General features: G+C 37.2%; 1 protein-coding gene across 2 annotated transcripts; it reads left to right on the top strand.

The window, feature by feature from the left end:
* Nucleotides 1-7,731: 7,731 nt before the first annotated feature.
* On the top strand, nucleotides 7,732-10,559 carry LOC105057095 (jasmonate-induced oxygenase 2). Of its 2 annotated transcripts, none has more exons than XM_010939550.4 (3): nucleotides 7,732-8,455; nucleotides 8,544-8,877; nucleotides 10,026-10,559. In XM_010939550.4, exons 1-3 carry the CDS (start codon nucleotides 7,965-7,967, stop codon nucleotides 10,269-10,271), a joined length of 1,071 nt encoding a protein of 356 aa, XP_010937852.1. In that variant the 5' UTR covers nucleotides 7,732-7,964; the 3' UTR covers nucleotides 10,272-10,559. The 2 variants fall into 2 exon arrangements, with proteins under 2 accessions (XP_010937852.1, XP_010937853.1); XM_010939551.4 differs by having other exon boundaries at nucleotides 7,737-8,455; nucleotides 8,547-8,877.
* The last annotated feature ends 2,976 nt before the right edge of the window (nucleotides 10,560-13,535 follow it).

Below are 13,535 nucleotides of genomic sequence, written 5' to 3'. Positions count from 1 at the left end.
ATCGGGGGGAGCAAGTTCGATTGCTCTAATAATTGCCTCCCACTTCCAAATTTAAGGTGACCGACACGTTGGACGATAGGAGTTAGCATATCTTCTGCTATGACTTCAAGCCCCGATTTGTGATCGTTTCGACTGCAAATATTAATATTTCTCTCAAAAATAGAATCTCCAACCATTTTATCATTTTTTTTCTCGACTCTTTTTTCTTTTTCTTTTTTTTGTTACCAGACCTTAGTCTGACTTTTTTTTGTCGTCGAACTTTTAGTCTGATTTTTATAGTCTTCAATTGATAATGAAAGAAATTTTTTAAGTACTGAATCTCCCTAAATATGATCATCATTCATCATAGATGACTATTGCAGAGTCAAGTTGATATATTTTTTGACTGACCATAGTCCGTCTGTATCTTTCGTTTGACCGTGATCGAGTCAACATATTGTTTCGTTCGATCGTAGTCGAATCGGCATATTATTCCATCCGATTAGAATTGAATCCGTATATTCTTCCATCTGATCATAGTCGAGTCGGCATATTATTCCGATCGACCATAGCCGGCATGTGGATTTGATCGACGGAGTCGGCATGATGAGATCTTAAAATTTTATATACGAATAAAACAAGAAAATTGTTGAACTAAAAATATTCATTCAACTGTCTCAACTTCAAACTTACGTAGGCTTGAACATATTCAAACTTACATTTATCGGACCAAAGAGGGTATCAATTATATGAACTAAATTTTTATTAGTCATTTGAAATGGTCTTAAAGTTATATTCAAGGACCTCTAGAGATGTTAGCATTTTATCTCCTTAGACCGACATTAATTGGCCTTAATTTGATATATATATTCCTTGGATTCTTTTTCTTATTATTTTTCAGTAAAAGTGTATTAAAGTCATTTTCAGGTTTGGAATCCTAAGATTTTCTTCTTTTGAAATATTATTTCGTTTTATTATCTTAATGAAACTGGTGGGCCTTTTCTCTTCTTAATCTAGGAAAAAGAAATGATAAAGAGAAAGAGGAAGAGAAACGCGGTGAAAGTTGAATAATGTCCAATGTTTTGAATCCTAGAAGATGAGTTAAACTAAAGGTCCTCTTGCTATTGCCCTTGCTTTCTATTTTCGCTTTGGAGCAACCGAAGAAGCTAAATTAGACTCGGCTATCGAACAATGTGTGATGAAACCCCTTTCTTTCAATTGTTTGTAAATTCTTTTAAACCTCTGGAAGCAAATATTTATTACTCTCACTAAATCAAGGAATAGAAGAGTTTTAGGGCAAGTAATGTCCATGATTTGGATCCTGGACCTCCTAAAAGATAAGTCCTCAAGGATGAGGTGGCCACCAATTAAATACTGCACTCATTTATGGAGTTACAACAAGATAAAGACAATAATGTTGCCAAACAAGCTCTAAGTTATATATTATTTTTTTTCTTTACACCAATCATCCTAAAAAACATCCTATCTCAAGATCTAGATCCAACAGAAATGCTCGCCTGCAGGTGGACTCCTTGTTAGCGAAAAGCTGAGCCCTTTGTCATGTAGTAGTGTACGTCAAAGATGTATTGAGCTGTAGTTGGAAACTTTTGCTATAAAACAAGGAAACTGCACATATCTGACAATAAGGACACTGTATCACGTAGAAAAGAACAACGTTCTGAAGGGCTAAAGATTGCTGGAGGATGCTAGATAATTTCTCATGCCAACATTGACCCTAGACTCCATAGGGGTAAAATGGAAAAAAAATAAACCACCATATCAGCACAACATCATGTTTAGTGTCCTATTAGCCCTTTATTTATTTATTTATTTATTTATTTGAGAAAGTTTTATACGTTTGGTTTTTTTCTTCATGGCATGCGAGAACTTACCGGCCATGGAGTTGACACCATCTCCGAGACACTAAATTTTAAGGTATCGTACGTTAGGAAGCCAAAGTTTTTAAAGCCATTAATATTGCTTGCCAAGCTGAATGAGATCTTGGTTTGTCTCAGCTCAAAGATAAGACTAGAATGGGATGTGAATAGTTCAGACTTCTCCTGCTTTTCTCGGATTTTGATGATCTTATGAAAATCTAGATTTTAGAATCTCAGAAATAAAATAAATTCTAAGTTAACTATCGTATAATGATATTAATATAAATATTTGTTAATCATAAATATTATCTAAATTTATAAAAACTAAATAACAAATCTTAATTAATATGTGGATAGCACGTCAACTGAGATATCAGGATACATTAATATATGGACCGTGTTCGTAAGAATTGAGATACCAATTATATGACATTGGTAAATGCTTTGTAGGGATGCAAACAAATATCTTAGCAAGATATTAGAATGGAAATTTTTTTTTACGCACTACAGATGATATAGAAAATCTGATATGAAACGCATCATTTTATGTGATTGGTCTATATAGTCATTATTTTCTAACATATTTAATATCTATAATTTTATTTTTTTATTTAAAAATTTGAATTACGAAAATATTCTTATTCTTTGAAAAATATTATGACATCTTATGTTAATATTATAACATGATACATGCAGCAAGTCATAATTTTAGTGTGGGATGTCATAATATGCTATGTCATATTTTTTTTCAAAGAGTATGAATATTTTAATCATTCAAAATTTTTAAATAAAAAAATAAAACTACGAACATTAGATATATTTTGAAGAATATTTGAATAAAAATATTTTTTCTATATTATGATATTTTAGACTATATTATAACATTCTGCACATAGAAAATCATAATTTGAGGGAGGATGTTATAATTTTTTAAATCATATTATGATATTTTGTATGTAAAAATTTTAATAAATTATAAAATATTATAATTTTTAAAAATAAAAATATTTTTATTATTTAAATTTTTTTTAAAAAAATAAAATTATAAATATAAAATATATATATTAAAAAATAATGATCACGTGAAACCGCCCAACGGCGTATTTTTTACGCGGCCCGACTGCAGCGCCCAAAGAATTTCTCACTAGAACTGATACCTTGTCCAACACATTAATTAGCTGGTACAGACGAAAACCTTGGAAAGCGTGGACCCCCATCAACTGGGCGGGGTGGTCGCCCTTGTGTGAATCTGTTTATCGTACTCAACAATTAAGGGATACCGGACCACCGCTCATTTGGTGGCATAAGCTGGAATCGCACCACGGACAGGTATTCCAGTCACAGCCCTTGACTTCCTACACCTCAAAACTTTCTCATCGTCCAAATAATAATAAATGCATCACAGTACAACTGCATGGCTTAATCAATCTTAGATCTCAAAGGACACTTCCTTCATCAATGCTGGATCTTGAATTTTGGCACAATTACTGATAGAGCTTTGTATCAAGGGCCATCTTCTAATCTATTTGTTTTTCTTTTCTTTTCTTTTTTCCATTTTAAAGCACGATCAGGTCTTAATTCTTTTATTAAAACTGGAATAGTTTACTTAAATGGCTACGTCATCCCAACAAGAAAGTATGATGGCCATCCCTACATGTTCCCTATGGAACAAAGCACATGTATTGCCTACCCCATTCCTATAATAGGATATAGACATGATTGCTTCTAGATGAGGACAGAAAACACAAAAAAATGACTGCATTAAATAATAATTATATACTTATATGCCATACATTTTTATTTTTTTTATTGAAAAGGAGACTGAAATAGCCACTCAATTTTTATTAAAGATTAAAAAAATTTAAAAAAATTAAAAAAATTTAAAAAAATTATAATATAGTTGGTACATAAAATAATATAGATAGAAAATAAAGAAGCAAAAATATTAATCTTGGAAAAAATTTTTGAAGATATTTTTAACCACTCTCATTTTCATGATATCTTAATCATTAACTTAGATATTTATAATATCACTGTATCACTATCAATGCACATGTTTAAATTTGTCCGTTCATCATCAACATCATCATCACCATTTTTCCACACTTCTCCAAAAGACTATATACATTCATATCTGCCCATCGATTTTAAGGGCAGGTTTACTCTTCCTGATGTCTCAATTTCCACCAATTTTCGGCGGCACGTGGTTGGAAGGGTGCTTGGTATCTAGTCCTCTTCCCCACTTGGCCTCTATCAGATCGTAAAGCATTGGTCGGGGGTTGGGGAGGATCAGCTAGGATCTCAATTAGGGTATGTGCAGGCCAGCCAGGTGTCCAAGTTCTTTAGGTCTGCTGTGTCTCTTTCATGGATCGCTCTGATCTCGAACGGAAGGTGATTTGAAATGAGAACTCGGTGTACTTTTCTTCTTTGGGCTTCGATCAAATTCGCATGCATTGGTCTCAAGTGAAAAATGACACCTTTATGCATGTATATATAATATATATATATCACCTGCCTTGGCACTAAGTTCCGATTGGAAAGCCGAATCTGATGCTGTGCAGTCTGCTCAGTTAGTGTAGAAAGCTTAAATTTAAGCCAATTCCTGTAGCTTAACTTGTGGAAAGTATTTAAATGGACGGGACTTCTGCATAACTTTTAGCTGCAAGTTAGAAATGGTATTTAACTCAAAAAAAAAAAAAAAAAGTTAGAAATGGTATGAAAATGGGGAAAAGGGAAGGTAGCTTAAAGCTGAATCCGCTGCCACTTAATCTTCAGTGCTTCATTACTCGAAAGGCCGTTTCAAGTTTTTCTTTATTTTTTATTTTTTTTGTGAAAGTCCATAACTTTTTATTTGGTCGATCACTCCTCTCTGTTTTTGGGTGGTGGTGGGGGGAGGTAGACAAGTTGATCACTGTGCTTTGGAATTTTATACATGCACCTCCCGATTTGTAATTTCTGTAGGCTGACGTTGATCTCCACCAACAAATCCTTTGTACGATTTTCTACAAAAAAAAAAAAAAAAAAATCTTTTGTACGATTAATTGTAGAAGAGGTGGAGAGATCGCATCCGTGAGTGGCTATATGATGGAGTGTCTCTGGACTCAAAACCAACGCACGCGACCAACTAAATGTTGCCGGGAATTCAGCAGCGAAGCGGATCACCAAGCCAGTGAAGACTCGCGTGGCTAAGGCCTTTAGGTCCCATTTAACAGTACCCTGGAGAATTTGAAAAAGATTTTGGATTTAAAATTAAAATGAATCCGAATTCGGTGTGGATTTGAAATTTGATTCTCAGATATTCATTATCTAAATCTCATTATATATATATATATTAAGAATTGAAAGGATTTAAACTTCATACCTTTAAAAAGTCTAACTATTAGTTTTTTTGGATTGATCCGATAGATTTGGATATTCAAATAATTTAATTAAATAAAAATTAATTGTGCAAATTTATGATTTGAACTTCATATCTTTAGAAAATCTTACCATTGGTTTTTCGGATTGATCCGATAGGTTCAGATATTCAAATAATTCAATCAAATAAAGTTTCATTGTGCAAGTTTAGATGCATGATGGATTTATCATTTTTTAATAACATTTGTTTAAAATTTTTGGATAATTTTCTAATCAAATAAGACGGGTTAGGGTGGTAACATTTTATGAGTTTAGATACGGTTAAAGAAGTTATGTAGATATCCTACACGTTGCCATTCACAAAGATCTCCTATTATCGATTCAAAGTCGTGTAACAAGATCGGCCATCCAGTTTGTCAAACTTTCTATTTATCCTTACATCATATGACACGACTCATCATTTACATCAGATTGAGACTGTCTTGAAAACATATAAATTTTTTAATTAGATAATGAAAATTTTATACCAATAACCCAAATTATTGGATATGATCAACTGTTAAAGCAACAACCTCCAAGTCTACGTAATTACTATCTATTTTATTTGTATATGAATAATGAAAAAGTAGGACATTCATAGTCAAATTAGGGCACGTGAATATTAACAATCTCGAAGGGATAGGTGTGACTTGCGATGTTGTCAGAAGTTCCTAAGTATAAGCCTAACTTTAATTTGGTTATAGTGGACTCCTTTTCTGTTTTTTTCCTCTTTTTTTTTTCGTTCTTTTAGGAGCGTCCCACTTCGCTTTATGCAAATATACTTTGGCCTTTACTAATAATAAAACATGGGGGAAAGTACTTATTTCCTCCATTTACGCGAAAAAAAGGAAACTTTAACTTGGTCATCAAAAGTTAATCATCTATGATTATAAAATGTTATGTCCATCAGCCATGTAAATTGTTCTCGGGATCACCGATCTATCCTAAGCCAAAGTGATGCTTAGGAAAAAAAAAAAGTAGAAATGACTACTAACTTCATGCTCGTTAACAAAAATTCGGAATGCCGGTCTGATTAAGTATAAAATCAAAGTATCTAAATAATATATTTTTGCTAATTTTTTTGGATGACATCTTATATTATTACAAATGGTGCTAAAGCCAATCCAATTTATAGTTTATGTGAATTATAAGATACTGCAATATGAATCCATTGAAATTGACTACGAACCATTTTGATGTATATAAATAGATACATGAATTTCGATTTTTAATATGACGAGAATGTCGAGACTTAAATGAAAGGAGTATATAAAAAATTATGCGAATACGTATTTAATTTTATATTGATTATTCACTAAATTTTTTAAATATTTTAATAAATAATATTTTTTTATTAATCTTTTTGGATGACATTTTTTTTTGTTGCCGTGATCCATACACGTCAGTCCCAGTAATAGCCACCTTGGCCGGTTCTTTATATATATATATATATATACATATAAAAAGTAAAGTGGCCGCTGGTTATATGACATCACAATGAGGAAAATAAAAGCTCACATATGACATCATAGGTGACCGCAAAAGATACATATGAAGGGAGGCGTAAATCGTTGAGATCTGCACCGTTATTTGCATTCACGTGCTTGAAAGGCAGAATCATCTGTTTGGCCATGCGTCAATTGGTAAAAACCATTGGATCTCTCTACACCAACTTGGTCCTCCAGACCGGAATACTACCGTAAACTATCTGCCAACCCAATTACTCCAATATCTTCAAGCACAGTGATGCTAAGCCGACCTGGCCGATTCAATGAGCCATTAATGCCGTGGCAACCTAGCCAACTCATTCTAGTCTGAGCCCATTGACCGAACCAACTCCAACCCATTGCACCTGGTCGACCTTCCATAATCAATAATTTTTATATTACATTAGGCACGATGGCCATGGTCCCACCAATGGAAATAAATCAATAAACATCCATGCCAATCTCCCACATGCTCAAAAACATACATGGACCGGCCATGAGGATGTTGTTGAAGTGATGAAGGGATTCAAATCAACGCACCGATCGAAGTCGGCATAATCCATTAAATGTTCCCGGAACCGGGCCGCATATTGGCTCCTCTCATCCTACGTCTCTCTCCCCCATCCCCACCCACTTGGGGAACCAACAATTAACGCTGGCTACCAGAGGGAAGACTATAACGAGGAGGTACCACACCACGTTTTTGAGACTTCTCTCTCTTTCTGTCTGAATTATTATAACCCTGGGATGGCTGTTGGGGCATAATTTCTCTGTTCTAAGGCTCGTGCATGTCGGCCTCGTCAACGACCCAACCTTATGAGGACAAAACCAACTTTTGTTAAATTTAAAAAAAAAAAAAAATTATAAGGAAACAAAAATAAAGCCTCCCATTTGTTTTCCCGCATTTATTTCACGTTTCCGTCTACGTCCCTTTCGTCCAGCAGTAGCCATTCACAACCCTTCCTTCTCTTCCACAGCTTATCCACCTCTTTTCCCACTCCTTTTACTCTCCCTACCATTCCCCTTTCTCTCTCCTCTTCCTTAGCTCCATCAGGTGTTCTTCTTCTTCTTCTTCTACGTCTCCCTTTATGATCTCTTTATATATCTATCATGGTTTGTCGGGAAGAGTCGTGCCATAGCATCATCAACGTACTGGCCTTTTGTACTGCTTGTATCGTAGAATCCAATTAATCTCGGCTATTGAAGGATTCGATAATTGTTATAAATGGATTGCATCCAGGACTGGCCCGAACCAGTCGTCCGCGTCCAGTCCCTGTCGGACAGCGGCGCCACCAGGATCCCCGAGAGATACGTAAAGCCGGCCGCCGACCGGCCTTCTTCGGCCCCGTGCGCCGACCTACGCATCCCGGTCATCGACCTCGCTACGCTCGCCAGCGATGGCCCCGTCGACTGCGCGGCGGTCGTCCAGGCGGTGTCGGGCGCGTGCAGGGACTGGGGGTTCTTCCAGGTGGTGAACCATGGGGTGGACCCAAGCTTGATAAGAAGGATAAGGGAAGTGTGGGGGAGCTTCTTCCACTTACCCATGGAAGCGAAGCAGGTGTATGCCAATTCCCCGAAGACTTACGAGGGCTACGGCAGCCGGCTCGGGATCGAGAAGGGTGCCATTCTTGACTGGGGTGACTACTACTTCCTCCACGTCCTCCCCTCATCCCTCAAAAGCCTTCACAAGTGGCCCGCCCTTCCTCCCACCTTGAGGTATCAATATTCTTCCTTCTTTTTAAAGTTAAAGTTGGCATCCGACATGAAAGCAATATTAATGAACATACCGGTTGATTTGGGTCAGCAGGGAGACTACCGACGAGTATAGCCGAGAAGTGTTAAAGCTGTGCGAAAGAGTGATGAAGGTGCTGTCGTTGGGCCTGGGACTGGAGGACGATTTCCTACAGAAGGCGTTCGGTGGGGATGACGCGGGGGCATGTATGAGGGTCAATTTCTACCCCAAGTGCCCCCAACCGGACCTCACTCTCGGCCTCTCCTCGCATTCGGACCCCGGAGGCATAACCGTCCTCCTGGCCGACGACCGGGTCAAGGGCCTTCAGGTTCGCCGAGGCGATGCTTGGGTCACCGTTCAGCCGGTTCCCGATGCCTTCATCATTAACGTCGGAGATCAAGTTCAGGTACAGCAATCACGCTACCCTTGTGTTCCTGCGTTCTGTACACTTGGTCCAAATCTGCCACCTAGCTACAAGGCTTTGAGAAGTTGGTCTCTACCCTGCCCTGCTGGTTTAATTCTTTCCGTGATCGAGTGCAGTGAGTGGTCAGGGACAACTTAGACCACTGCTCTGGCCCCTCCTTCCACTTGTCTAGTTCTGTACCCATACACGTCTCTATTGGTTGTTTTCTTCTAGCTTGTCCACAAAATCTAAAAGCCTCCTTCTTCAAGACCCTGGAATCTTGTCTTATCCTTGCCTTTGCAGGCACTTTTCTATTACGAAAAGCCCCATCAATAAAAGCTCGCTTATTGTTTTGCTTCGTAGGCTATCGTCTCTACGTTGAGGCAGGTAGATATCGGTTTCGCTTGATTAGAAAAGTAGCAGCTCCTTTCTCTTAATTAGAAGATAACGTACGGCAATGGACAACCATCTCATTTTACAGACTTCCAGAACAGTTTCTTTTTTTTTTCTTTTTTGTTAGAATACTTCCAGAACAGTTGACACTTCAAAGAAGCAAGGCAAGGGAATCTTTTGGTTGGTTCTCTCTACCTTCGAGTTCAAAACCACGTGCTCGTTCTGTTGGTTCGACCCTTAATTAGTTGTCCCCACAAGCCGCGCCTCCCATTGCTTGCTCCGACTCATGCCATTATTGACTACGCCACATGATATCATGGCTCCTCTAATTATTATTGGGCTATTATTACTTAAGTAGCCTTTGGACTCCCAACCAACATAGGATGGGCACTTTTCAACAAGTATGGTTTCTCTATGATATCTCTACCATGCATCATCCATCACACGATAGATAACTACAAACAGCATGTATCATACAACGCACGGCCCCATATGATCATCCATCATGCGAGGAATGATATGGACTATGTATCGGACTATATGATGCACAGTAAAAGATCCATGCTCCTTTTCAATTAGCCATAGCATGACACAAACATACACTTGTTAAGCCAAAGTTCTAAAATAGATGTGATTCTAAAATCATTGGGACATTAGGAATCCTATCATATGTGCAAGATAAAATAGATCTTTGTAACATATCATTACATAATTTGTTTACTTCAGTTTATTAAATATATCCATATAATTTCTGGCAGGTGCTAAGCAATGCGACATACAAGAGTGTGGAGCATAGGGTGGTGGTGAATTCAGAAACCGAGCGACTATCTTTCGCCTTCTTCTACAACCCAAAAAGCGACTTGCTGATTAGACCAGCCCCTGAGCTGGTGACATCTGAACATCCTGCTCTTTATCCGCCTATGTCATTCGATGAGTATCGCCTCTACATTAGGAGGAAGGGTCCTCGTGGAAAATCTCAAGTTGAATCACTCAAGGCCGTCTGATGATGATAATGACGGCGATTTGGATCTCATATCCTCTCCCCTCTGTACATGAATAAGAGTATAGATATGTAAATCATGATGAGCCCATCAGGTGTGTGTCCTCAGACAGACCTCGTGATTCGGGCATCCCACGGTTCTCTCACGCGCAAAAAAACAAAAGTTTAAAATGGAAAATTTTGTTGGGCGGGACCACCCATGCTCCTCGGTCGTCGTCATTAGCCGTTTTCTATATGGTGGGACCCACCACGAGGTCGCGTAAGCAATTATGGATGAGCTCAATTTGGATCATGTGTGATGCGTGCGTAATAGGCTAACGGTTGAATGATGGACCGCTCTCACCGTCCAATTCCACGTGAAACGAATTCCGCCAACCCAAGTCGTGCCTAATTTTGTTTAAATTTTTCCCAACAGCCACGTGTAACGCGATGGTACCATCATACGGAGATTATTCCCCACGCTGCGTGCATCACATGGCCGTATGTGCCGCCGACCGCTTATTTTTTAAACAGTACACTAAGTTGCGCGCTTGATACAGAGTTTATAAAAATAAAAATGAGTGGCTGTAATTATTGACGTCTAGAATCACGCACGTAGTATTTTTTTTTTTTTTTGATAAAATTTATAAGAAACATGGACGTAAAAAAAAAAAAAAAAATATCACGGAGGCCTGAAGTAGAGAATCTCTCGATCATCACTTCAATAAAGCAAAATTAGGATCGATTGAAAGTTGCAAGTAAAAAAAAATAATTTAAGTCAGGTCGACTAATTAATCCGCACAAACATTTCTTTGATAAAAAACATATTGAACTTGAAAATATAAAAAAAAATAAAAAAAATCAGTGAATCTCTATAAATATTGATATAATTTATTCTTGAATAATTCAATGAATAAATCGTAAGAGAGTCTTCCTCTAAAATAAAATTAGATGACGCTTCCAAATATAATAAATGAGTTCTCCATTACTAAGCTGCAAAAAGAGAAATGACATGTAATTATCCAAATTTTCCGTAACCAAGCGGTAGGAACTTTGCATGATGTTGATTTACAGCTGCCACAAGAAAATTCTCCTATCACGACGGTCAGAAATTGAAGATAAAGAATAAAAATCAGAAATAAAATATATGAAAATAATCAGAAATATTGAGTTAGCAAGTCAACGTTAATATGTTTTTCAAATTCTTTATATGCATTTCATAGCTGCCAAGAAAAGAAAATTTCAGTTTCGTTGGAATGGTGAGTTGCCAGGTAGCCCAAATCTTTTGGCCGTCTTCCATTTTTAAAACTTTAGAAAACTTTAGCAACTTGATAAAAACTTATTGATGATTTGAGATGCCGTATGTATGATATCAATCACACCTGCAATAAGCACGTGAAGTTCAAAAATATATGGTGACAAGTTCACCGGAACAGAAGTACCAAACCCGTGAAGTTGAAGAATATCAAGGAACATGTTCCCCAGAAACATAAATAGTGAGCCCGTGAAGTTGAAATATATATATATATATACACACACACTCACACACACGCGTACAGTATCATGACAAGCTAAAAAAATAACCCAGCATCATTGGAATGAATTAGAATACACATAATATTCTATTATTCCCACTTCTACCTAAGCTTTTTTTTTTTTTTAATTTAATTTTTTATAAATGAACGATCATACAATTCTAATGCATGCACAGTTGATAAAGTCAGTATATATAAAATCCCATAAGACTAATGGACACATATCATCCTTCTTTAGATTCAATTTTTGAAATGCTCCATAATATAAATCGCAATTCAGTCCACCACGTCGTTCACCTTTCAAAAAATATGATGGATATGTATCTCAATTGAAAAGCGAAGAGCAATTTAGGTGTTATGGAGAAACAGATGAGTCTTTAATTGTTTGATGCTGTTTCGGATCCATCCGATGATAGTAGTTGGGTCTCTCTTTGCGAAAATCTCTCCATTCGTAAATTTTTTCAGACTGTATGAAGCTCAACGCTAAGGATAGAAAGGTCAAGTCACGTGCCTAAGCCCTCCGCTCTGTATAAAGTCATATAAATTTCTTCATATATGTGCACGTTTAGGTTTTTCTTATTTATATGCCATGCTGTCAAAGTGCAGGCGGTCAAGTCATATTAGCGGAAGGGCATGATTCACGGTAGATGTAAACTGTATGCTAAAGTGGAAGCATGTTGGCCGATCCGATCCTGATTAGGCTGTTAGACGATTCAATACAGTATTGGCTCTTGAATCTCACAACTTAAATTCTACGTCGGGCAAACTACTGAAGATTTCTCCAACTCTATTGAGAGGCCACCAGGACATTCTGCTTGGCGGCCATAGATAATTAATAGCTCACTGTAAAAGAGGGTACGAGGAGTTAGCTAATTGATGAATCTTTCCAAAATTTGATGTCCTTTCTATTACCAAATTTGAATGAGGTGCAATTCCAGTAAGGCTGGAGGTTTTTGCTTATAATTAGCAAATGGAATAATGAAAGTCTGATGGGTCTTCTCTTCCTACTCTTGTTTTCAAGAATTGCCCATACCCCATCTAGAAGCTTACTAACAATGGTTCTCCTACAAATTCAACAACAAAGGTGGCTTCCTTTGTCCTTACCATAAAGCTATCTAGAAACTTGCAGTGCCTAAAAAAAATCAAAGTCTGTGCTGTTGGATTGCACGTGTTAGTACTTTATTATTCCATACATCTTTTTTCACCTTTTGAATTTGTTGCTTAATAAAATAGGGGGAAGCTCTTCGCTTCCTCCTTTTCCACTCAAAAAGAAAAAAAAAGAAAAGAAAATCAAAGTCTTCCTTTGGCTTGTTTTAAAAAAACAAACATCACATTGGGGAGGTATTAGCTAGGAAAGGATGGTCGGTGAGCGTAGGTTGCCATCTCTGCGGCGGCACTAAGGAGACTAGCTCTCATATTTTTCTTAGATGCACCTTCACTAAAAGCATTTGGACCACCTTCAAAACTTGTGTCAATATTAGAGGTTGGCCAATCAATTTTGAATTCCTTCTGGACCACTTGGAGGATAAAGAAATTTCAGCTTTCCTTGAGAAAACCTTGAGATTGATCAGCTTCTAATGGCTTTGTTTCGGCACTGTAGCTTGACAGGAATGGTAGCATTTTCCTTCGCAAGCAGCACTCTTTATCTTCTCAATCCTAAAGAAAACCCTCCACACATTTCATCTTTGGAAGAATTGGCTCTTGGATCCACCACTTGAATTCTATGTCGAGCTAATCACTGAAGATTTGTTCAA

Source organism: Elaeis guineensis, chromosome 14, assembly GCF_000442705.2.
Source record: "Elaeis guineensis isolate ETL-2024a chromosome 14, EG11, whole genome shotgun sequence".
NCBI lineage: Eukaryota > Viridiplantae > Streptophyta > Magnoliopsida > Arecales > Arecaceae > Elaeis > Elaeis guineensis.
This window is presented reverse-complemented; position numbering and strand designations above follow the sequence as displayed.